This window comes from Triturus cristatus, chromosome 3_2 (genome assembly GCF_964204655.1).
Source record: "Triturus cristatus chromosome 3_2, aTriCri1.1, whole genome shotgun sequence".
NCBI lineage: Eukaryota > Metazoa > Chordata > Amphibia > Caudata > Salamandridae > Triturus > Triturus cristatus.
The window spans coordinates 1,138,372,092-1,138,396,706 of record NC_140584.1 but is presented as its reverse complement, the minus strand read 5'-3'; the positions used below and the strand labels follow the sequence as shown (position 1 = coordinate 1,138,396,706).

Sequence of the window (24,615 nt, the reverse complement as noted above, 5' to 3'; positions counted from 1 at the left end):
GATTTTCTGAAAATACATTAATGTTGCCTCCAAATATAATGAATTCAAATATAATCATATTAATTTTAGTAATTGCTTTAAATATTCTGTATGTGCCAGGATTTCATATCTGAAAGAAACACGTTAGATAGATTCCTCACCGTAGAATATCCCCAGGCGTCAGGCTGGATCCGGAAAGGTTTTTCATCCGCAATACCCCTTGTGCATCGCTGGGCGTCGTCTGCGGCTCCGCGTCTCTCGTCGGCGTCGTGTGCCGGAATGACGTCATCGGAGTACTTAGACGCTGCCATCGCGCGCTGAAGTCAGTTCTTCTTTTTTCTGCACCAGACAGCGCCGATCCGGGAAGAGCTTATCCCTTTAGTCACTTTTTGGCTAAAACTTTTTGAGACTCTTTGTCTACTCGTCGACTCGAACTGGTGCCGGTAGGATGCCTGGTTTTAAAGCCTGTGACTCCTGTCACCGACTGATGTCGGTAACGGACCACCATCGCCGGTGCCTTTACTGCCTTGGGGCCGACCACAACGCGGAGTCGTGTCCAGATTGTCGGGCCTTGACCTCGAAGGCAGGAGCGGTCCCGCAAGCTTCTCGAGCTCCGACACTCTGCTCCGTTCGCGGTCCCGGTCCAGGATGAAGTCCAAGGACCGGTCGCGGACCCGCAGCCACAACCACCGATCGTCGGGATCCAAGTCTTCGGGTAAGTCGAAGCATAGTAAGAAGTCCAAGGGACGACATCGCTCTTCGGACTCCCCTCGCCGGTCGTGCGGCTCGGTCGAGGGTCCGGGTGGTACCACCCCCGCGGCTCCGCCAGAGCCGCAGGAGCTGCGTCCGTCCCCATACCCACCGGTCCCTGGGACTGACGCGACGCCGGCGGAGATCAGTGCCTTCCTCTCGGCCATGAGGGGCCTGGCTCCGCCTTTGACGCCTGCTGGTGCGCCTTCGGGCTCCGCAGGCTCGACTGGGAGGCCTAGAGAGCCGGCCGCTCCTGCACCGGCGCTGTCGTCGACTTCGGTCCCGACGCCGCAGGTCCCCGTGGGATCCAGACCTGGATCTCAGTCGATGCCGGTCGACCTCACGACGCCTCCTCTGCCGGCGTCGACACCGGTTCCGCCCCCGGCACCGTCTCCGGATGACACCGTTCCACGGTTCAGTCCGGGCCCGGCACCGGTGCGGCGCCGTCCGGCGCAGCATCGGACGCCGATGGGTGACCATTTCATCTTCCGCCCGGCTCCGATCATTCCCCCTGTTTATCAGGAATCGGATGACGGTGGCGACTGGGATGGGTCTGATGACCCTCTGGCCCACCAGGACCAGTTATCCAAGGATTGGGCAGATGAGCTGGGGGATGCCAGTGGCCTTGACACCTCCCCTGACTGGCTTCATCTCTCCTCCGACCGTAGCTTCGGAGGAAGGTGCTACCTTTTCTGTGGCGTTACGTAAGGCGGCCGAAGCCCTCGGGCTAGAGCTACCTACTGTGGCCGTGAGGACTAACCTCCTCACTGAAGTGCTCCACCCGTCAGCAAGCTCCTCGGAGCCTCTGCTGCCGTTTAGCGAGGCACTAATGGACGTTCTCAAGGGCACCTGGTCGAAGCCTTCCACAGTCCCTCCTGTGGATCGGAACGTGGCCCGACGCCACCGCCCTGCACCGGGCGACCCCAGTTTTCAGGCCCAACACCCCACCCCTGAGAGCCTGGTCATCCAGGCCTCTACTTCCCAGAGCTCCTTCCCGTCCGCTCCCCCGGATCGGGAATCCAAGAGACTGGAGCAGTTTGGCAAAAAGCTGTTCTCCTCCCTTAGTTTAGGGCTGCGGTCGATTAACACCGCTTGTCTCTTGGACCGTTACTCCCACTCTCTTTGGGATACGGTGGAGGACGTGCTGCCCCTGTGCCCATAGGAGGCCCGGACACGGCTAGCCCAGGCTCTTGCCGACTGGCGGAACGCAGCGCGGTATGCCATCCGATGTGGTTTGGACACGACGGACTCACTTGGCAGGGCAATGTCGTCCACGGTGGCACTTCGTCGTCAGGCCTGGTTGCTGTCCACGTCTTTTTCCGGTGATGTCCAGAGCACCCTCATGGACATGCCCTTTGACGGCGATCGCCTCTTTGGCGATAAAGCGGATAGTGCGCTGGAACGCTTTAAGGACTCCAGGGCTACGGCCAAGTTCTTGGGTCTCTCGGCCCCGCACCCGCTAGCTTCCGCTTTTTGCCCCTTTCGTCGCCAAGGAAGGTGTGCCCCCTCACGTCTGCCTAGCCACAGGCCGCAGAACCATCCTCCACGCGGTCGCGGATGTGGATTCCGCCGAGGCGGTACAGGGGGTCAACGTGCCGGTCCATCCACATCCACCCCAGCAGCATCCGCCTCAAAGCCTTCCTAGTCCATGCTTTCAGGCCCATTCCACACCAGTGGTCGGCAGAGTTCGCCATCACCTTCTCCACTGGCGTTCCATCACTTCCGACAGGTGGGTGCTGCAAATCGTCCGAAGGGGCTACTCCCTCCCCTTCGAGACGACCCCTCCAGCCATGCCACCGCAGTGCCACCAGGAAGTTGGAGGAAGTTGCGGCCCTCTTGGCCAAAAGGGCCGTTGATCGCGTTCCTGGTCCAGAAGTAGGCCGTGGTTGTTATTCCCACTACTTTCTGGTTCCCAAGAAGGGCAGAGGGGGCCTACGCCCTATCTTGGACCTCAGGAGCGTCAACGCCTTCCTCCGGAAGGAGAGGTTCAAGATGCTCACCTTAGCTCAGGTTCTGGCTGCCCTAGTCCCTGGAGACTGGATGGTAGCGTTGGACTTGCAGGACGCTTATTTTCACATCCCCGTCCTGCCGGCCCACCGGCGTTACCTGCGGTTCACGGTGGGTCAGGAGCATTTTCAGTTTACTGTGCTCCCCTTCGGCCTCACCAGTGCCCCTCGGGTGTTCACGAAAGTGATGGCGATGGTCGCAGCTCATCTGCGCAGATCAGGGGTTCCAGTCTTCCCCCATCTCGACGACTGGCTGTTGAAGGCGGGTTCGCCCCAGCAAGCAGTCTCCCACCTCCAGACTACAGCCGATCTCCTGCATTTGCTGGGGTTCTCCATCAACGTGCCGAAGTCGCATCTGAGTCCCTCCCAGAAGCTCCTTTTCATCGGGGCTGTTCTGGACTCGGCGCAGTTCCGGGCTTATCCTCCGGAGCAACGGGTCTGGGATATTCAGGCTTTGATTCCCATCTTTCAGCCTCTATCCCGGATTTCGGTCAGGTTGGTGCTGCGGCTTCTGGGTCTGATGGCCTCCTGCATCCTGTTAGTGCATCATACCAGGTGGCGAATGCGGGCTCTGCAGTGGGGCCTGAAGTTTCAGTGGGCCCAGCATCGGGGCAACCTGTTCGACCATGTCTTGATCTGGGAGGGCACCACACAGCAGTTGCAGTGGTGGCTCACGATTCGCGATTGGGTCAGCGGCAGATCCCTCTCCCTACCCCACCCGGAGCACGTAGTGGTGACGGATGCGTCACTCCTGGGAGGGGGTGGGCCAAAAGGGGGAGGCGGAGATCAGAGGACTCTGGTCTCCGGCGGAGTCTCAGCTCCATATCAACCTTTTGGAGCTGAGAGCGATCCGACTTGCACTGAAGGCATTCCTTCCCGTTATCTGGGGAAGTGTGGTGCAACACCACCGCCATGGGGTATTGCAACAAACAGGGCGGGGTGGGTTCGTGGATCCTTTGTCAGGATGCTCTGCGCCTCTGGACATGGCTGGAACATCAGGGCATCACCCTGGTGGTTCAACATCTGGCGGGCTCTCTGAATGCCAGAGCAGACTAACTCAGCTGCCGGTGCATGATGGATCACGAATGGCGTCTAAACTCGGACGTTGGGCAAGGCCTCTTTCGGCAGTGGGGAGAGCCTTGGTTAGATCTATTCGCCACCGAAGAGAACGCGCAATGACAGCAGTTCTGCGCATTGGAGTTTCCAAGGCGGCACTCGGGGACGCTTTTCGTCGCAAGTGGAGTTGCGGTCTGTTGTACGCCTTTCCGCCTATACCACTTCTGCCCAGAGTGCTGAAGAAGATCAGGCGCGACCTGTCAATCGATCCCCCGATACGACTGCCTCTTCAGGAGGACCTTCTGTCGCAGCAGCAGGGGACGGTCCTCCACCCGAACCTGTCCAGTCTCCACCTTCATGCGTGGAGATTGAGTGGCAACAGTTGATGCCATTTGACTTGCTTCCTGAAGTCTGCGATGTCATTCTGGCAGCCAGGCGTCCCTCCACTAAAACGGTGTACGCCTGTAGGTGGAACAAATTTGTGGCATGGTGCACAGCAAAGGCTGTGGATCCCCTTTCCGCCCCTCTTTCTGAGGTTCTTCTCTTCCTTCTTTCTTTGGCCCAGCAGGGCTCTGCTCTGGGCACTCTTAAAGGTTATCTTTCTACTATGTCTGCCTTCCTCCGGCTTCCTGATTAGCCTTCTCTTTTCAAATCCCCTGTTTCTCGATTGATTAAGGGCATTACTCACATGTTTCCTCCTGTCCCTTTCGTAATGCCTCAGTGGGATTTGAATCTTGTATTGACAATTCTGATGTGCGCTCCATTTGAGCCACTTCATAATTGTCCTCTTCGTCTGTTGACGCTTAAGACTGCTTTCCTGGTAGCCATCACCTCTGCTAGAAGGGTGAGTGAGCTCCAGGCTCTCTCTTCTAAGTCTCCTTTCCTTTCTATCCATCCAGACAAGGTTGTGCTACGTACTCGTCCTTCTTTCCTTCCTAAGGTTGTGACTGCCTTTCACATCGGGCAGTCTGTTACTCTGCCCACCTTCTTTCCGCCTCCGCATCCCTCGACAGAGGACGAAATGCTCCACCGTCTGGACCCAAAACGTGCGCTCTCCTATCTGGACCGCACAAAACAGTTCTGGGTGAACGACCAACTCTTCGTTGGCTACGTGGGCGCTATGAAGGGGCGGGCGGTGCACAAGCGGACCATCTCTTGGTGGGTCGTTTTGTGCATCAAAGCTTGTTACTCCTTACCTAAAAAGGAACCTCCTGTTGCGCTGAGGGCCCATTCCACTCGGGCCACGGCGGCGACGACTGCCCTTGGTCGGGGAGTCCCCTTGCAGGACATCTGTCAGGCAGCAACGTGGGCCTCGCTGCACACGTTTGCCAAGCATTATTGCCGGGACAGCCAAGTCCGGAGAGACGGCTTCTTTGGCCGTTCTGTTCTCCAGGACTTTCTAGTGTGATCTTGGTTCGCAGACCCACCGCCGGGGTTGGTATTGCTGGGGTATCTATTCTAAGGTGAGGAATCTAACGAACATGTTTCTTTCAGATGAACAAGTTACTTACCTTCGGTAACGATGTATCTGTAAGAAACATTAGTTAGTTGGATTCCTCACCAACCCACCCATCCTCCCTGTTCTGCGAACGGATATCTAGGGTTGAGGTCATCCCTTCCAGGGCCATAGAATTTTTTGGCACCAGTCTCGGTCTCTTGCATGTCTCTGCATTCCTGGCGCGGAAAGCTATGTACAAAAACTGACGTCAGCGTGCGAGGGCGGCGTCTAAGTACTCCGACGTCATTCCGGCGCACGACGACGGACGCGGAGCCGCAGACGACGCCTAGCGACGCGCAAGGGGTATTGCTGACGAAAAATCTTTCCGGATCCATCCTGATGCCTGGGGATATTCTAAGGTGAGTAATCTAACTAACTAATGTTTCTTACAGATACATCGTTATCGAAGGTAAGTAACTTGTTCGTTAGTGACCTTTTATTTACGTCCAGTCCCCAACTTGCTCTGCCTGCAAAAACACAAATGTTGCCACCAAATAACAGATTGTCATTTTTAGTAAGTTCACTAATGTTTTTGCCAAACTCCAGCATTTCATTTGAGTAGCATTTATTCAAATTTTGCAAACATCAAATCTTGACTATTTTCAGTAGTCCTGCAGAGTCCAATATGCAAAGAGGACAGCAACATATTCCCAGAGATACCTACACATATCTATAGCCTTACATGCCTGTATGATATGCACTTACACAAGCTTTAAAAATATGTAGTCTGTTTTTTATTTTTGTTTTATTTTTTATTTTTGTAGAGCAGAGGACAAAACCGCATTATAATAAGATTGGTCGTCCGGAATAAAAGAAACCAGATCCACACTTTACACAGATACACATTCTGTACATTTGTCCAACTGAAACACATAAAACATGGATACACATACCCTAATTAATCAACGTGTTTTTTAAAAAAAATTATATGTCCACCAAACCCATATATTCGTTTTAAAACTACTTAATAGTCTGGCCTTTAACCAGTACAAGGAATTTCCCCCACTTTATTAAAGTGCTCTAAGTGTAGACTGCCTCTTAAAACACATAATTACAAACACTATTTACATTAAAGTGCATAAATTGGAGGAAATCCAACCTTATATTGTTGTATTTTCCCAAACAGGATTAGAGCCTCCAGCCAATCACAACTCGTATTTGAAAAAGATCAGGAAACGATTGCACCTTCCCGTTCCTATAAGACCCTAAAGTGAATTGTGCCTAGTTACCATCAGATATAATAGTACTGCATCTTCACATTTACAGCAGAAAAACACTTCTTCTAGTGATCATTACGTGCCTTTAAATAAACAATGAAAACAGAAATCCATTGATAGCTGTTTAAAACCTTCTAACTGTGCAAAAATTGGCATTATTACAGTAGAATCATACTTCCCCTAGAATAAGGGCTTAAAGTGCAATGTGCTAAAGTGCTAGATTTTTGTCGATATATCCCAATGACAAAAACAATCAAACCTTTCAACTATAAAGGCCTAAAGTGCAATGTGCTAAGGTGCTAGACTTCTGTCAATATATCCCAATTATCAAAAAATGTCCGAACCGCGGTAAACTTTTTTGTTGCCCTAACCCGTTTAGCATATGCTTCTTCAAATCTCCGAATCCATTGCATTTTATTCATCCATTTAGGATAAGATGGAACCTCTTCCGATCTCCAATTTTGGAGAATTAAAGAATGTGCTACTGTGGAGCAAATTGTGATGCACACCTCTTCGGCTTTGGTCAAAACTGACCTTGCTTTAGAGAACCCGAAGAGAGCCACTTCTGTCACGGGGTCGATCTTCTTTTTAATGGCCTAGCTTATTGGTCAGAAGATGTTGCTCCAAAAAACTTCAAGCTTTGGGCATGTAACAAATATATGAAGCCAGTCTCCCTCACCGTCTGGCATCGAAAGCATTTATTGTCCACTTCCGCATGGCGTTTATTGAATGTTTTTGGGGTGTAGTAAGCCAGCCACCGTGACAGAAAGGCCATTCTTTTAAAATTGGCTGCTCTCAGGGCCTTACTTCCTACCTGGGCTATAGACTGCCATTCCTGGTGAGAGAAGGAACAATTAGTCTCACAAGTTATTTTTGCCAAGAATTCCTCAATCAGGGGGTGTGCCTTACGTTTTATCAACAAAGAATACCAGTTTCCTACCCCCTTTAATTTAGCTTTATGTAGGGCATTGACCTGGTTGATTGGCACACCGCTTTTGCAGAAGATTGTATTTTTTGATAAAGTTTACGATCTGCAAGTATTCCAGAAACCCATGCTTTATTCGATTTCCAAATCAGCTTAGAACCTCATCCCAAGAAATCACTGTCTTAGCAATTAGTAAGTTCACTAATGTTTTCGCCAAATTCCAGCATTTTATTTGAGTAGAATTTATTCAAATTTTGCAAACATCAAATTTTGACTATTTTCAGTAGTCCTGCAGTGTCCAATATGCAAAGAGGACCGCAACATATTTCCAAAGATACCTACATATATCTATAGATAACCTTACATGCCCATTACCTGTGAGAAACTGTATGATATGCACTTACACAAGCTTTAAAAATATGTACAGTCTCATGTGGCTATGTGCAGCAGATCACACCAGACTTACGCTGCAATCCTATAACCTACTGAACACTTAACAGGTCCAGCACAAGCAGCAGGGCCTGGCTATATTCATATTCAGACTATTTACTGCAAAGTCAACAAAATTTCAAGCATACCTCGTAGAACTTATGCAGTCCTGACTGCAACATTGTAAGTATCCCTCACAAATAACACTTTAGTAAAGACAGCAAAACTACTCAAGTCCCTCGTCTAGCTTGCCACAGCAATGCAGGAGTCCCTTCTCATCAGAACATAAACAGAAGGCCAGCTGGTGCAGTCGTGCTGGAGCCCAGGTATATGAGGGGTCCTTTGAACTCAATGTTTCTTATTATCTAACCGGGGCTTAGGGTCACATTTTCCTGGCTTTCATCAGGGCCCATATTACCTTTTATTGAGGCCATCTTATACTCTTTATGTCTGCTTGGGTTCAGCCAAAATCTGCCCAAGCGGCTTCCTGACAGTTGTTCACTGTCATCAACCACCGACCCCCCCCCCCTCCCTCCAAACCGCCCATTCCCCCGCCACTCAAGACTTTTCAAAATGTCTTTCCTCCCATCCTTTGCTTCTGAGTTTGATACTTAAGGCTCCTTATTGCTAAAAAATCAGTGTAATTTAGTTTTCATCCTCTCCATCCAACAGTGTCACAACCAAGTGAGATGGTTGGAGACGGATTATTCTTATAGAAAAGCCTGGCTGTTGGTTCATGCAACACTACGTGCCTATTGGCAAGATATTTCTGTAGTAGGGGATCTCTGTGTATAGTCATAATCTAGTGAATAGTCCCGCCCATGTGCGTGGACCCCGGAGCAATAAAAAATAATCTCTAAAAGGTGACAATCATGCAGACCTGCATACACCTTTAAGAGAGAATTTAATTTAAAGACAGATAATGCAGCCTATACCCACAGGCTACACTGTCCAGTACTTCAACTAGAATTCCACCAACATCCACAAACAGCACTGCCTGTCTAGTTTTCTCCCCATAGGAAAAAACCCTGCCTCTACCAGCAAAAGCCTCTGGAATGATAGAGAGGAAGGAGAGGACAGACAAGCCCCATAGGCTGCCATTATGTGGCTTAAAACTGGATACTGTGCCTTTAAGAAACTTTCCAGGTTTCTAGAACTTTCCCCAGTATCCCAGAATGCCCAGCAGGTCCCATTTACTTTCAGTTCTTTTTTCCGGCTCCTGCTAGCAGGACCCTGGAGCATTGAGCTCTCCCCTTTTCAAGGGTTTTTTGGAGATTTTGTCAATTTTTGTCACTTTTTCAAGTGCTTAGTAGCTGGTACTGTCAACATGCCTGGCTTGTTCGACAAGTGCCCGGAATGTGGTAGAAAGAAGGCTAAAACTGATCCACACGAGGTGTGTATAGGTTGCCTTCCCCAGTCCCACGTGCCTGAAGACTGTACCATCTGCCACTCGTTCTCAGCCAGGACCCTGAGGGACAGAATGAAAATCAGGCTTCAAGTTCTTGAGGAGAGAAGACTGAAGGCACCAGGTGGGTCTGGAGGGGCTGATTTGGCCCATACTGAGGCCTCTGGGGGGCTCCCCAGGGGCAGGAAGACCAGTAAGCGCTCCCACTCCCCGTCGACGTCGCGGGCGTCGACGGCGACGTCGAGGAGGATGACCACCGTCTGTTCGCTGACTCCCCAGGGCTCTGGGGAGAAGCGGCGTCGACGATCGACGTCGAGGGACCTGAATAGGCCGCTGTCGACTACATCGGCATCGTCGGCGACGACGCCGTCTTCGGCGCTGTCCAGCAGTCGGCGTCGAGATCGGACACGGCGTCGGCGCTCGCCGTCGAGGGATCGCCGTTCGCCGTCGATGAAGAGGAGACGGTCGACGTCGCCGCCAAAGAGGAGATCGACGTCGAGACGCTCGAGGTCGAGGAGATCGCCGTCGAGGCACAGGTCGCCGTCGAGGCGAAGGTCGCCGTCGAGGAAGAGAGAGTCACCGGAATCGGTGTACTCGATGGTGCATACGCCTCCTCGGATGCCTCCGTCGCCGCCGCCTCCTCCACCACCGCCACCAACGCCGCCTCCTCCACCTCCACCGCCTCCACAGCCGCGGACACTGCCTCCGCCGCCCCCACCTCGGTCGCTGCCACGCACTCCAGTGGGACCGCCGCCGGTTCCCCCGCGGTCGGTTTCCCTTCCGAGGTACCCGACTCCGCCGCAGGGGACCCCGAAGCCACGACGCCCGCGGTCGCCGGGACCGGCTAGACCGGCGGACAGGCCGAAGAGGTCGCGCTCCCGCTCTCACAGGAGGAGAAGGTCACGGAGCCGTGGACGGTCATCGTCGGACTCAGGACGACGCCGTAGGAGGTACAGGTCCAGGTCGCACACGCGCTCCTCGACCAGAGACTTTTCCCCGACGCTGTCGGACTCCCCGGGGACTAGGGTGTCTCCGGTGGACGACTTGGTCTCTTTCCAAGAGGTGCTGTTGAGAGGGGCTGCAAAGTTGGGTATCAGGGTGACGGTTCCAACACCCACGACGTCCGTGATATTCAAGACGCTTCATAAGAAACATCTGTCTCGCCCTCTACTGCCTCTTGTACCAGGACTGGTGGAACCCGCGTTGGAGCTGTTCCTCACTCCCGCGATGACGAAGGCCGCTCCCTCCAGGCTCATGAAAAAGTATAGGGCCCCGGAGTCGGATCCTACCATTTCGAGAGTGGACCCGAAGCCGGATTCGGTCATCGTGAAGGCGGCGAAACAACATGCGACCGCCCCTTCGTCGACGGTCCCGCCTGACAAGGAAAGCCGCTGGCTGGACTCTGCGGGCAGGAAGGTGTGTGGGACCGCCGCCACTACCATGAAGGCGGCGAGTGCAGGGGCTTTGTTGGGCCGTTACGACCGGGCCCTGTGGGAGTCCTTGCAGCAGTATGCGGACCTGCTGCCCCGGGACAAGAAGGAGGACTTCTTGGAGACAGTGCACGAAGGCATGCTGGTTTCTAATCAGGTGATCGGCGCAGCGGCGGATGTCTCCTTGCTGGCCGCCCACGCCTACTGTCATGGCGTTCACCAGAGGCGGCATTCGTGGCTGCGCCTGACGTCCCTCAAGCCAGAGGCGCAGCAAAGAGTGGCCAACCTGCCCTTCTCGGGGGAAACCCTGTTCGGGAAACATGCGGACGATGAGACGGCCCGCATGAAGGCGGAGGCGGAAAACCTGACGGCCGTTGGGTTGGAGAAGGCCGAGAAGAAGCGCCCGTTCCAGAGGCGGTTCGGGTCTTCGGGCAGAGGGCGTGGGCAGGGTTCGGGACAGCAGCAACAACAGCAGCAGTTCCGCAAGCCCTTCCAGAAGCGCCAGAGGGGTAGAGGAGGCCAGCAGGCTACTACCACTACCAAGGGCCCGGCCGGGTCTCGGCCCTGAGCGGTTACTTCCCCCTCAACCGTTACCCACTCCAGTGGGGGGAAGCATTCAATTTTTTCCGGCAGAGTGGAGAAAAATTACTCAGGACAAGTGGGTGCTGAATATTGTTTGCAATGGATACAGTCTTCAGTTTATCAGCCCGCCTCCAGCGATTCCGCCGGTCAGCTCTCGATTCCAGCTGAGAGAGCTCCAGGCGGAGGCAGACATCTTGTTGAGAAAAAAGGCGGTAGAAGAGGTACCTCTGTCTCAAAGGGGAAGAGGTCTGTACTCTCGGTTCTTCCTCGTTCGCAAGAAGGACAAGAACGAGTTCAGGCCCATTCTGGATTTGCGACAGGCAAACAAATGGATTCGCAGAGAGAAGTTTTGCATGCTATCGTTGCACCAGATTTACCCTCAGCTGCAACGGGGAGACTGGCTCTGTGCCATAGATCTACAGGATGCGTACTTCCATGTGCCCATAGCGAGGAAGCACAGGAAGTTCCTGCGATTCCAAGTCGGCGCCAATCACTATCAATACACAGTACTGCCATTCGGGCTAAAGTCTGCTCCCAGGACCTTCTCGAAGTGCATGGCGGTGGTGGTGGCACACCTGCGGAGGAACAAGGTGTTTGTCTACCCGTATCTGGACGATTGGCTGATCAAGGCTTCATCCTTCTCGGAAGCACAAGATCACTTCCGATGGACGTGCGCTCTTTTACACAAGCTGGGGTTACACGTCAACATGTCCAAATCGGTCACGACTCCGGTCCAGTGCATACAGTATCTGGGGGCCTCCATCGATACGCGGTCAGCAAGCGTGTCTCCTTCGGAGGAGAGACGGTTATCACTCCTTCGGAAGGCTCTGGACCTCAGGACTGCTCCATCGACGACAGTGAGGAAGGTGTCTTCTCTACTGGGATCGATGGCCTCCTGTATCTTCCTCACGCACGGCTACACATGAGACCACTGCAGGAGTGCTTGGAGGATCAGTGGGATCAGGGGACAGGCTCTTGGGACGACAAGATACGACTGTCGCTGCATGCTCTTCAGTCTCTGAAGTGGTGGTGTTCGGCAGAAAACCTCCTCAAGGGGGTTCCCTTCCACAAGGACATTCCCACTACGAGTGTAGTGACGGATGCTTCTCTCCAGGGCTGGGAAGCGCATTCCGGGGACTTTCAGATTCAAGGAAAGTGGTCTCCTCTGGAATCGACGTACCACATCAATTTCCTGGAACTCAGATCTGTCTTCCTGGCACTGAAGACCTTCCTTCCGTCCTTCCAGACCAACTCGCTGCTGATACAGACGGACAATACAACCACGATGTATTACCTCAACAAGCAGGGGGGGTCGAGATCGCGCACTCTGCCGCAGGAGGCGCAGGCGATCTGGCGCTGGCTGCTGGCCCGAGGACTGACGATTACGGCCACGCATCTGCCAGGGGTGCAGAATGCTCAGGCGGACGCCCTGAGCAGGCTGATTCAGGAAAACCACGAATGGGTCATAAACGACGAAGTACTAGGAGAAGTCTTCGCAAGGTGGGGGACTCCAGACGTAGATCTGTTCGCCACCGCCGAAAACAGCAAATGCCGAGACTTCGCATCCAGGTACTACCAGCGGGGGACGCTGGGGAATGCGCTATGGATCGATTGGTCGAACAGCTTTCTGTACGCTTTTCCACCCATTCCCCTGATTCCGGCGGTGCTCATCAAGCTGTCCCAGTCCAGGGCGCGGATGATCCTGATCGCCCCGGAGTGGCCCAGGCAGTGGTGGTTCACGGACCTTCTCCACCGGTCTCTCCTTCCTCACATGCGGTTGCCGTGCAGGCCGGACCTTCTCACGAAGTTCGGGGGCGGATGGTGCACCCCAACCTCTCGTCTTTGAGTTTGGCAGCATGGCTCCTGAAATAGTGCAATATGGCCATCTGAATCTACCAGACGATTGTATGGACATTCTGAAGGAGTCTAAGCGACCTTCCACTAGGACATCCTATGCTTACAAGTGGAACAGGTTCTGTATCTGGTGTAAGTCCAAGGACTTTGATCCGACAACATGTAAGGAAGATGTCATCCTTCCATACCTTCTACATCTGGCGCAGTCTGGCCTTAATTTCCATTCCATTAAGGTTCATCTGGCTGCTTTGACTGCTTACAGGAAATGCCCTTCACAGACTTCCTTCTTTCAGATCCCTGTGGTCAAGGATTTTTTGGAAGGCTTGAAGAAAGTGTTTCCTCCCGTCAGACTTCCCTCGCCTTCCTGGGACTTGAATGTGGTGCTGTCCAGACTGATGAAGGAGCCTTTTGAACCCATTCACAAGGCTTCATTGCAGCACCTATCCTGGAAGGCGGCGTTCCTAGTGGCCATTACATCGGCCCGCAGGGTGAGTGAACTTCAGGCATTATGTTGTCAAGAACCTTATACTGTATTTCATGCTGCTAAGGTTGTGATGCGTACTCACCCTAAATTTCTTCCTAAGGTTATCTCTGATTTTCATGTCAACCAGACCATAACTTTACCTACGTTCTTTCAGAATCCCTCTTCGCCAGCGGAAAGGTCTCTCCATTCCCTGGATGTTCGGAGGGTGTTGAAATTTTATCTGGATAAAACCAAGGATATTCGTAGGTCTGACCAATTGTTTGTTAATTATGGCTGGGTCAGGACTGGTCTTGCGACCTCTAAGCAGTCCATTTCTCGGTGGATTGTGTCCTGCATACAATTGTGTTATCAAAAGGCTAATAAGACCTTAGGGGGTAAACCTAAGGCTCATTCCACCAGGGGCAAAGCTGCCACGACGGCTTTGCCAGGATGCCAGGGCAGATGCTCAGGTTGGGCAGGCTTCGCTGCGAAATTTGTTCACACAGTAGTGGTAGTTTCTTGTGTGTTCTCCACCGCTTTTGTTGTGTGGGGATGGGCTTGCCATTCTATTCACTAGATTATGACTATACACAGAGATCCCCTACTACAGAAGGAGTCGTTTCTTTTCTGTAACTCCAGTTCTGTAGTAGGGGTATCTCTGTTATAGTCATAAGCGCCCACCCTCCTCCCCGGTGGAGAGATACTTATTCATATATAGAATGCTACAGGTCTGGCGTGCTACGCCTTCAAAAAGAACTGAAAGTAAATGGGACCTGCTGGGCATTCTGGGATACTGGGGAAAGTTCTGGAAACCTGGAAAGTTTCTTAAAGGCACAGTATCCTGTTTTAAGCCACATAATGGCAGCCTATGGGGCTTGTCTGTCCTCTCCTTCCTCTCTATCATGCCAGAGGCTTTTGCTGGTAGAGGCAGGGTTTTTTCCTATGGGGAGAAAACTAGACAGGCAGTGCTGTTTGTGGATGTTGGTGGAATTCTAGTTGAAGTACTGGACAGTGTAGCCTGTGGGTGTGAGAAGTTGGCCTGATGTATGATGTCACTAGTTCTAGTGTACACCTTATATCAGTCCAAATACCCTTATGGTGATTGGTTGTAAAGTCAACCTTATAGACCAGCTATCCTAGTGGTAGCATGGACAAGAGCAGTCTTAGGCTAAACTCTGAATGGCATGTGAAGCCAGCTGTGATACCATATATAATCCCTTGAATACCAAATGAAAGGACACCACAACAGATATATATATAAAATAAAGTGTATTTATTCTAGTCAAACCCTCAGCACTTTTTATGAGATTAGAGGTAAGTACAACACAGTCTTATTTAAGCATACATTAAGTCACACAGGTAAGTAATACAGTTAGGCCCTAGGGGCCACGCAAACCATATACTAAGTAAGTGGTATAAGGACCACTGTCACGGAAATAGAATAGGCCTAGGCCTAGGGAATCGCTGGGGCTACACTATACTACCAAAGGTTAGGAAGTGGGAGGCCCACGGGATTCGTGTGCAGAGTGAAAACACTCACGCGTAATGCGTAAAAGTCAATAGCAATAGTACAGTTTAGAAATCGATAGATTTAGGACACTTCCCAAGTAGCTAGGAAGTCAAGACTGGAAAACTAGACACTAGGATAGTCACTATCCTGATGAGCACCGGAGTACCCAAGTTACCTAGCCCACAGGCTGCGGGTGCATAGGGGTGAAGTTGTGTCGGTTTTCGTCGTCGACTCCTATGGATACCTGAAGAAAGATGCTGACAGGCAGTCAGTGAAGAGTGTCCGGTGGATCCCAAGGCTGGGATCAAGAAGAGGAGAGACCTGCAAGCAGAAGGGACAGAGTCAAGGTCACTAGCCAGTGACCACGTGGAACCAGGAAGGAACCAGGCGATGTTGTGAAGATTGCAGGTGAAGGTGAAGCTTGTCGCTGCAGCCAGGAGGACCAGGAAGCGTCGAGGACGACCAGGACCAGGAGGCGAGCTGTCCCACGAAGGCTCTTGCTGTCGGCGGCGTCGAAGTTGGACTAGGACTCACCAAGCCTTGGCAAGCGGAACCCACGCAGAACGGAGGACTTGCTTCTGGTGCAGACCAGGAAGGTCTGGGATGCTTCTCTTTTTCAAAGGAGCAGGAGCCAGTCTGGGGGAGCCAAACCAGCGATGAAGATTTCAGGGTGCGTCGTCACAAAGGCCACTAGCCAGCGGGCAAGCAACCGGACAGACGCGGCAAGCAGGAAAATGCTGAAGGGCCCCACGCAGAACTCGTGGAGTGTGGGGGGCTGATCTTCGGTGCAGATGGTGCTTGGGGGTGGGGCTTCTCAATCCCCGGTGCACAACTTCGAGGGTGCCTCAGAAGCTGCGCTTGAAGATACTAGCCACTTTTCCCAGGTAGCCGGTCATACGTCGCTCGTCGCCTCCACGGATCTCAGCTCTGCTGTGGATGTGGATCAGGGTCGGAGAAGTCTGGAAGTCAAGGCTCTGGTCGGGCTCTGCAGTCGGTTCCTCGTAGAACTTGGGCAAAGCAAAGGGTAGTCTCTTGATGGTGCCTGTTTGCACAGGGTAGCCACTCCTTGGCCACAAGGGAGATTCTTCAGTCTTCTTCTTTCGTCGAATGTCGAAGGTCCAGAGTTTCTGTTCAAGTTTGCAGGTTCAGGATGATCTAAAGTCTTGAGGCCCAACTCCCACTCTTATACTAATCTGGGGGGCTGGGATACCTGCTAGGTCACGCCTTATGGGTGGGACCTTGGAGGGGGTGGTTACACCCACTTCCCTTTGTCCAGTTTCGCGCCAGAGCTGGGGCTGGAGTGCCCCAGCGCCGGTTTGAACTGGACTATGCAAGGAACACCTTGTGTGCCCCAGGCATGTCTCATTCCTTTCAGCCCACCCTGCCCCAATACACTAAAGGCTGTCTGGGGAGGTGCTAGCACCTCCCCAAGCAGGAAACCTATTGTCCAGGCCTCCCTGGCTGGGATCACTCCCAGCTGCAGGAGGTCAGACTTGTGTCGTGGCAGCAGCATCCATTTTGTGATGCTGAGGCTTTGGTCAGAGGCTAACAGTGAAGTATGATTTTAACATGTCTTTCCCTCTAGAAGGGGGGAATAATATCCTCATGTCCAGAAATGGTATGGGGGTATTATTCCACAGTGTTAGAGACCTTACACGACATGTTTCGATAAAGCCAAACCATAGTTACCATAACCGTTTAAGATTATAAGGCACTTTAAGAGTATATGGTAGGCTATATCATAGAACAGCTATAAGGACATGGTTCCGAAAGCTGCAGACAGGCTCAGCTCATGCTAGAGCACCATCTCACATGTTACCAAGCACTCTGCCTCCAGGATTGTTAAGGCCTGCCATAGGAGTGACTGATAGGTACACATGTGTCTATATGTAAGTTAGGTATAGGAATACTACACCTAAGCAAGGGGTGATTACACGACCTTGCCCCAGCTGAGTGATCAGCCAGTTGTGTCAAAATGGAAGGCCAGGCCAGGGGTGGCATAATACATGCTGCAGCCCCTGGTAGGCCTAGGGTACACCTATGCCCGGGGTACCTAGGGTACACTGTACAGGGGCCAATAAGGTGATTCTATCCAAATGGGTTATGCACCTAAAGTACATAGTATTAGTTTAGAGAGAGAACAGCAGGGCTGTGGGTCTGATTAGCAGGCCCACAGCCACATCTAAGTCGAAAACCAGTAAAGCAAAAGCAAAAAGCGGGGGTGAACATAGAAAGCAGACCCTACTCTCCTACAGTGGGTATAGGCTGCATTATCTGTCTTTAAATTAAATTCTCTCTTAAAGGTGTATGCAGGTCTGCATGATTGTAACCTTTTAGAGATTATTTTTTATTGCTCCGGGGTCCACGCACATGGGCGGGACTATTCACTAGATTATGACTATAACAGAGATACCCCTACTACAGAACTGGAGTTACAGAAAAGAAACTACTCCTTCCATTTTATTTGGAAGATAGCACAGATGATGGGTCCCCCTTTTCCTACACCATGAGTGAGGGTACTCTGCCAAACTGGTTTGTGATGGATTTTGGGTGAATTCTTTGATCCAGTCTTGAAACCATAGATCTGGTGGCCAGGTCTGTGGGTTCTTCTGTGATCATCCAATGGCACGCTTGGATGCACTCTACCGATCTCCTTGAAGACATCCAGGCAAGCTTGATTGCCACTCCCTTTGATGGCTCCTGCCTTTTTGACAAAAAAATGCTTACTTGACCTTAAAAATGGATTTAAACAAATGTGCACAGTTGCCCTATCGTGGGTTCTTCATTTCGGTAGTACCAGCGATTCAAAGTCTGTGTGGGAATTCAGCCTTACAAGCACCTCTAGTCATCTCGACCTGCCCAACTGCAGTCCCTGCCTTCCAAGTGTTACGATTTGGGGGAGGGAGACATGTGCTGCTTGCTGAACATGCCAAGACCAGCAGCAGCCTTCTCTTTCCTCCTTCTCCATTCCAGCCTCCCTGCCCTCCCCTTGATTTGCACCCTCATAGGAGTGCATACGTCATTTTGGAAGTCTGTCACTTCCAGCCTGAGGTGCTGGCAGGTGCAGACCACTGATGCCTTTTGATTTTGTACAGGGATTCGGTCAGGGGCTGCTCCTCTGTTAAAGCAGAGGAGCGTCGCCCCACTAATTAAAAAGCTCCCAAATTAAAAATAAATTGGTAATGAACATTATTACTATTTTATTTTTCATTAACTCTGCAAACCTGCGTCCGACTCGTGAGCAGAGTGTCAGGACAGGGTGGGGCCGTGCTGAGTGGTAGCAGCAGAGAGGAGTGATGGGCTGAGCATTTTAAGTTTAAAGTGTGCATGTTATTTTGGCCAGCTGTCTTGCAAAGGCCAACCAGGCATCAGCACTTTAAACCTCTCTAACACAGCTAACTAAGACAGCTGGGTTAGAGAAAGCACAGGCTTCCAGCTTCTAAGAGCGCTGAGAGAGGCCACTTCCTCCAATCCTGTTGCTTCTCTCAGGCTGGTTAACAGCATGAGAGCAACGCCAGGGTTGGTTGGGGAAGTTGGCTGGGCCTGCGTTGGAGCCTCAAGGACACTGGAACACCTGATCAGGGAAGACTCGTGCAGCATGCCAGGAAGGTAAGGGCATTTCTATTATTCATTTTGGCACCCCCCATTTGCCCGCTCACTATTCTCCGTACATGCCAGCCTCCTCTTGATTCGCTCCAACTATTCCAGACTGCATATGCTTAACTCCATTGCATTGTGTCCATCACCAGGCATAACACAGCTTCCAGAAAGGAACCTTCACTCAATACAATCGAGCATGTTCAAGAGTTGGAAGATTCACTCATCTTGGAGAGGCCTTCATGTGGATGCCCTGGCACAGATTTCTGAAGTCTTCAGTTTTGACTTCCTAGCCCTGCAGAATGTGTGTTTCATTATTTGATCCCACAGTCTTGTATATGAGATTTGTGTTCTGTAGCAGGTTTTAGTGTTTTTCAACTGTAAGTTCTGCCATTTACAGTGATTATAGTACTTACTGTTTCCACGCAGATTATTTTCGTAATGCTAGTGCATCTTTATGGGCAGTGGTAACAGGTGTCCCTTATCTAGAGCACTGAAAGCGGGTGTCTGCTCACGGCGGCTAGGTTGGATTTCTCTTCGTAGGCACAGTGACTTTGTTTGCCTGGAGGTTTTTTCTTGGCCTGCTTCATATGTTGTCATTATCAGTTTACGCATCACCCCTCTTATAAGCGAGTATATGCTTCCATTATTTGGAAGACAGCACCTTCATGCATGATGCGTTATGTTTCCATGGTCTAGAACCAGGTTTTGATAACTGCAGTTCTTCTGGACGAGTAGTTGAATGAAAGGGCAGACAATTTTGTTTTATGTCGTCTCACTGACTGTATAGCGTCATCTCTCGGACCCGGTTTAGTCTGTACTTCGCAGTGCTCTTCCATCACATTTTTACTGCCATGTGTGTCCCGCTGTGGGCCATCTGGGAGATTTTCCTCTTGTGTGAAACTGTGGTTCCGTAAGTGTGGTTTTTTCAGCTTCCTCGTGTTTGTGATCTCAATAGCAGTGAGCCACACTGCACAAGAGCTGCCACACTGACCCGTAACACGTATTCCTATGTTCGAGTCTCGTAAGTTCTTTCCTGGTAGATCTCCCCTCGTTGGGCTGGGATAGGTCCTTCATACGGACATTGGGACTTGAGTGTTTCGTCATAGCTATACGTCTTTACTCCTTTGGTTACCAACGTTGTATGGACTGCATGGTACCCTGCTGTCGAGTCTGCGTATGACAGAGTGACATGTATTTGGTGTGTCGATGAGGAGTCTGTTCCTCTTCAGGTATGGTTGCCATGTGTGGCTCAATCTGTCGTTGCACCGCAAGGTGTATTTGAGGGATTTATTGTCCTCTTGATCAGGCATGTTCTCTTTCTACAGCTGACTAGCCTGTTCTTTTTTTCACCGTTATGAAAGGTAAGTAACTTACTCTTCATTAGCTGATCTGATTGTGGTGTTCTTGGCTTTGTTAATTACTCTTTAAAACACCAATTTAGGTTCTGCATATGGTGTATTTGTATTTATTGATAAAGGTGATTTAGCGCTTGTAACAGAAGTGACCTTCATGATTACAAAATCAGTACTTATGCACAGCTTACTTGCTAATTAGAAGGAAACATGAAGATTTGGTTCTGCATTGAAGTGTAGTATATGACGCCATAATGAACACATCACAGGGCAAACCATTTGAAACGGATAACTATAAATATGTAAATACTTTACTGCTTACTTGGTGTAGCCTTGTAACACGTTTGATTTTTTTTTTATTAGAAAGTTTTGTGCAGAAACGAATTTTCCAATAACAATCGAGCTTTGCTAGTTTCAATTGGTGATCTTGCTTCGTAGATAATAGTGACCAGGCTCTAATATACAATCATTTTGTGTTTACAGGAGCGTGGGATGTACCGTGGTAGAAATGCTGACTGAGAAGCCTCCATGGGCGGAGTTTGAAGCCATGGCTGCCATCTTTAAAATTGCCACACAGACCACCAATCCACAGTTGCCACCTCACAGCTCTGAGTTTTGCCGGGATTTTTTAAAGAGGATTTTTGTAGAGGCTAAGTTAAGACCCTCTGCAGAAGAACTTTTACGGCACACCTTTGCGCATTATCACTAGCAGCTTCCCTTCCATTGGTTCATGTGGACGTAATCTCCTGTTTGACTGCACTTTCAAGAAGGAAGAATAGACGAGAGGGAAAAGTGGTATTTCTCTTGAAAATCGAATTTGCCTCGATTGCAATGAATGGTTAAGCTTTTTTTTTATATATATATATATATATAGGACGAGAACTTTTTTCCATGGAGATTATAGGTTTTTTCAAAGACAGTACTGAGGTGGATCACCCAGATAAAGCACTTTAGTACAGGTTCGCTCCTGGATAAAAAACGGTTCTAAATGAGTCCCAAAAACTGCAGAGTGTTTACCAAGCTGTTGTAATGCTGTTGAGTAAATCAGCTTTGTGACTACATTTAGATGGGGGGGGGGGGGGGGTTGTGTGCCATAATTTGGTCACAGGACTGTTCTTCCCATTACTCAGTATAACTTCTTTGATCATGTATATGTCTTGGAAGCCATCAAAACCAATCATGATTACTTCTATGGGACTAGAGTGGGCCTTCTTACTGGGGAAAATCTAAGAGGCAAATTAATTTGTTTGGCTGCTTTCGCTCAGCCGCATTCCGTCGCGGGTGCTGCGCGAGTTGTCTGTAATTGTGTATGACTATCATTCCAGCCACTTGCACTGGGAACTTGTACTGGAGAGAGAATTGCTCAAGCTGAATTTGAGGTGACGCCGTGCAATCCAGACGGTTAATTTCATTACTTGTCTTATATAATGTGAGTTCTGCACTTTTCTTCTTTCTGATTTGAATGAAGAATCAGTCCAGATGTAAAACGAAGGCAGAGACGAAAGATGTCTACTGTGCTACCGAGGTCTACGCCTCTGCCTTGTATCACAAGATAACATTTACTGGTGCCACTTTTTAATAGTCACCAGGAGACTAAAATTAGGCCATCTTTTGATAAATTGGCATCTTGTTAAAGTGCTTTGGGATCCTGCTAACCATGGACTTTGGTATGCTCCATTACTCAGAATTATTATTAATCAGACCCGTTTCGTTTATTTTTTAATTTTTTTAATTGGCCCCAATATTTTGTCACGTGTAGCATGTCTAAAGGTAGTGCGTTGTTTTGTATTGAATTCTAAAATGTGCAGTGTTATTGTGCACAGTGGCAGTGCAGAGCAGGCTGAAGTGCTTGCAGAGGGACAATGTGGTGAATCCCGTATAAACTCTGAGGCTACATTTGCTTTAAAATAATGTCCCACTATCGGACCGGTGCAGTCTAATGATAAACCATTAATGCAACCAGCTTTTGTCAAAACCAGTCTAACATTGTAGCTCCCCAGCCAAATAGAATACAGAAAACGCAGTTTCAGAATGTAATTCTCCTTCGTCATGTGTAAGAGAAAGGGAGGGACACTTGCATATAAAAAATGTACTATGCATATCTGTAGCCCTAAGAGTAAAATAACATATTAGATGTTAAGTGCAGTACATTGAAAGATATTGGTGGCGATTGACATTTTACTTTGGTCGGGAGTTAGTGATGTGATTATGGTGGTAATGGGGCTAGTATTCGGTCCACAAAAGCACAGCATTGTGTGCAAGATCATGTTTTTGTAACGCATTACAAACCATCTTGTGGTAATGTCAGAGCGCTGGAAGAAAAGGGAGAGAGATGGTTTAGGGAATTGGTCTGGCAGCCATTTGGCCAGCAGGAGGATGGCGTTTGCTGGCCTGACCCTTCTTTTGGTTAGACCGAGGTGGAATGTGCAAACATTGGCGTGGAATTTCTGCTGGGATGTTATTGTTGTGGTTAAAGCGATGGAAGATCTGTTAACGAAGGGCTGTTTTATCGATTCCAGAAGTTCAAAAATGAGAGCCCTTTTGTCATCGTGGCCGTATGCGTGTCAGTTTAGTGGCTGATCCACCCTTCTATGTTACGTAGGATTGGATAATCTAATCCAGTTTGTTTGTCATGGCAGTGAAAGGGTCAATGCAAAAGCTGGGGCCTGCACTTCAATTTCCCCAGAGCAGAACAACATCATGATGGAGCTGAGCTCAAAGTTGCAGCTCCATATAAAACATCCACAGCACTGTCAGGTAAGAGTCCTATTGCTTTCTCCTCGAGGCTCTTGTGTGGCTTCCAGGCCCTCCTCTGGTCCTTTCAGTTTCTTTAAGCACGAGATGAACATGGAGCTTCTGCAGCTCCAGAACACTCAAATCACTGGAATGTAAGAGGCTGCCTTAAGGGCCTCTTGGTTCCTGCTCGGACTTTAACCTTGTGACCCCATGCCTTTTATTCTGTGGTTCACCCTTGAGCCTCAAATCGGCCCCAAGATCCCTCCTCACCCCTCCCGGGGCCTCAGCAAGCCCATGCTTTCCCTTCTCATGCTGCCCCTGCACAACCCTCCTTTGCACTTTGCTTTTCCTGTACACCTTATGTTGCACCCGGTGCCTGTACTTGTTAACCCCACCCCCCTCCGGTCCCCTTGTCCTCTCATATCTTACCTCATCCAGGGCTTACATTAAAGCTCATTAGTTTCCCCATGGGGAATTCATGCAATCCTCCGGTACACCCTAATTTCTCTCCTTGCACTGGGCCTCTCATCTCACTTTGTGCATGCACCAGGGGCATCTGAACAGACCGCTGTAGCAGTTTCAGCAGCTTAATGGGCCTCTTCTTTCTGCATGTCCAGACAAAGGTTCATAATTGACATGAAAGGGTGGATAGATATATACATGGATGAATGAGTGAAAGGGTTGATGTAAGGATGGATGAGTGAAAGAATGGATGGATGAGTGCAAGGGTGAATGAATGGAGGGATGGGGTGAAAGTGGATGGATGAGTGAAAGGGTGGATGTAAGGATGGATAAGTGAAAGGGTGGATGTAAGGATGGATGAGTGAAAGGGTGAATGAATGCATGGGGTGAAAGTGGATGGATGAGTAAAAGGATGGATGGTTGAATGAAAGGATGGATGGTTGAATGAAAGGATGGATGGTTGAATGAAAGAGTGGATGGTTGAATGAAAGGGCGAGTGGATGAATGGCTGATGGAGTGGGTGGATGGCTGGGTGGAAGGATGGATGTTTGGATGGATGGATGGATGGATGGATGGATGGATGGATTGATGGGTGGAAGGATGGATGGATGGATGGATGGATTGATGGAAGGAAGGAAGGATGGATGGATAGGTTGATGGGTGGATGGTTGAGTGAAATGGTGGATGGAGGGATGAGTGAAAGGGTGGATGGATATGAAAGAAAAGGAGGATGGATGGAGTGAAAGATGGAAGAGCAAAAGGATAGATGGATGGATGGAGGGATGAGTGAAAGGGTGGATGGATATGAGTGGAAAGGAGGATGGAGGGGTGAAGGATGGAAGAGCAAAAGGATGGCTGGATGGAGGGATGAGTGAAAGACTGGTTGGATATGAGTGAAAGGGTGGATGGAGGGGGTGAAAGCGGATGGATGAGCGAAAGGACAGATGGATGGATGAGTGGAAGGACGGGAGGAGGAATGGATGAGTTTGAATGATAGATTTGGAGCTGGAAGGATAGGTTTGGCCAGGGGTGTCGTGAACCACTCGCTTTAGCAGCTACAGCGGGGGTGGAGTTCTTGATGAGCCTCTTCTCTGTGCAGCTCGGCAGACAAAGGCCCATAATTAACGTGTAAGGGTGAGTGAGTGAAAGGATAAATGAGTGAGTGTATGAATGTAAGTGTGGCTTGCTAGATGGATGAATGAGTGAAAGGATGAATGAGTGACAGGGATGGTGGATGGATGATGGATGTGTTGATGAAAGAAAGGGTGAAAAGATAGATGGGTTGCAGGGTGGATGGATCAGTAAGCGGAAGGATGGATGCGTGAAAGGGTAAATTGGATGAGCGGAAGAATGGATGAGCG

At 50.2% G+C, this 24,615-nt stretch overlaps 1 protein-coding gene across 1 annotated transcript in view; it reads left to right on the top strand.

The window, feature by feature from the left end:
- MAP3K2 (mitogen-activated protein kinase kinase kinase 2) overlaps positions 1-23,704 on the top strand; it is a 473,685-nt gene extending 449,981 nt beyond the window's left edge. Inside the window, exon 17 of the mRNA XM_085649955.1 lies at positions 20,540-23,704. Coding sequence (XP_085506081.1) covers positions 20,540-20,765 — 226 coding nt within the window. The 3' untranslated portion in view covers positions 20,766-23,704. The remainder of the gene's footprint in view (positions 1-20,539) is intronic.
- The last annotated feature ends 911 nt before the right edge of the window (positions 23,705-24,615 follow it).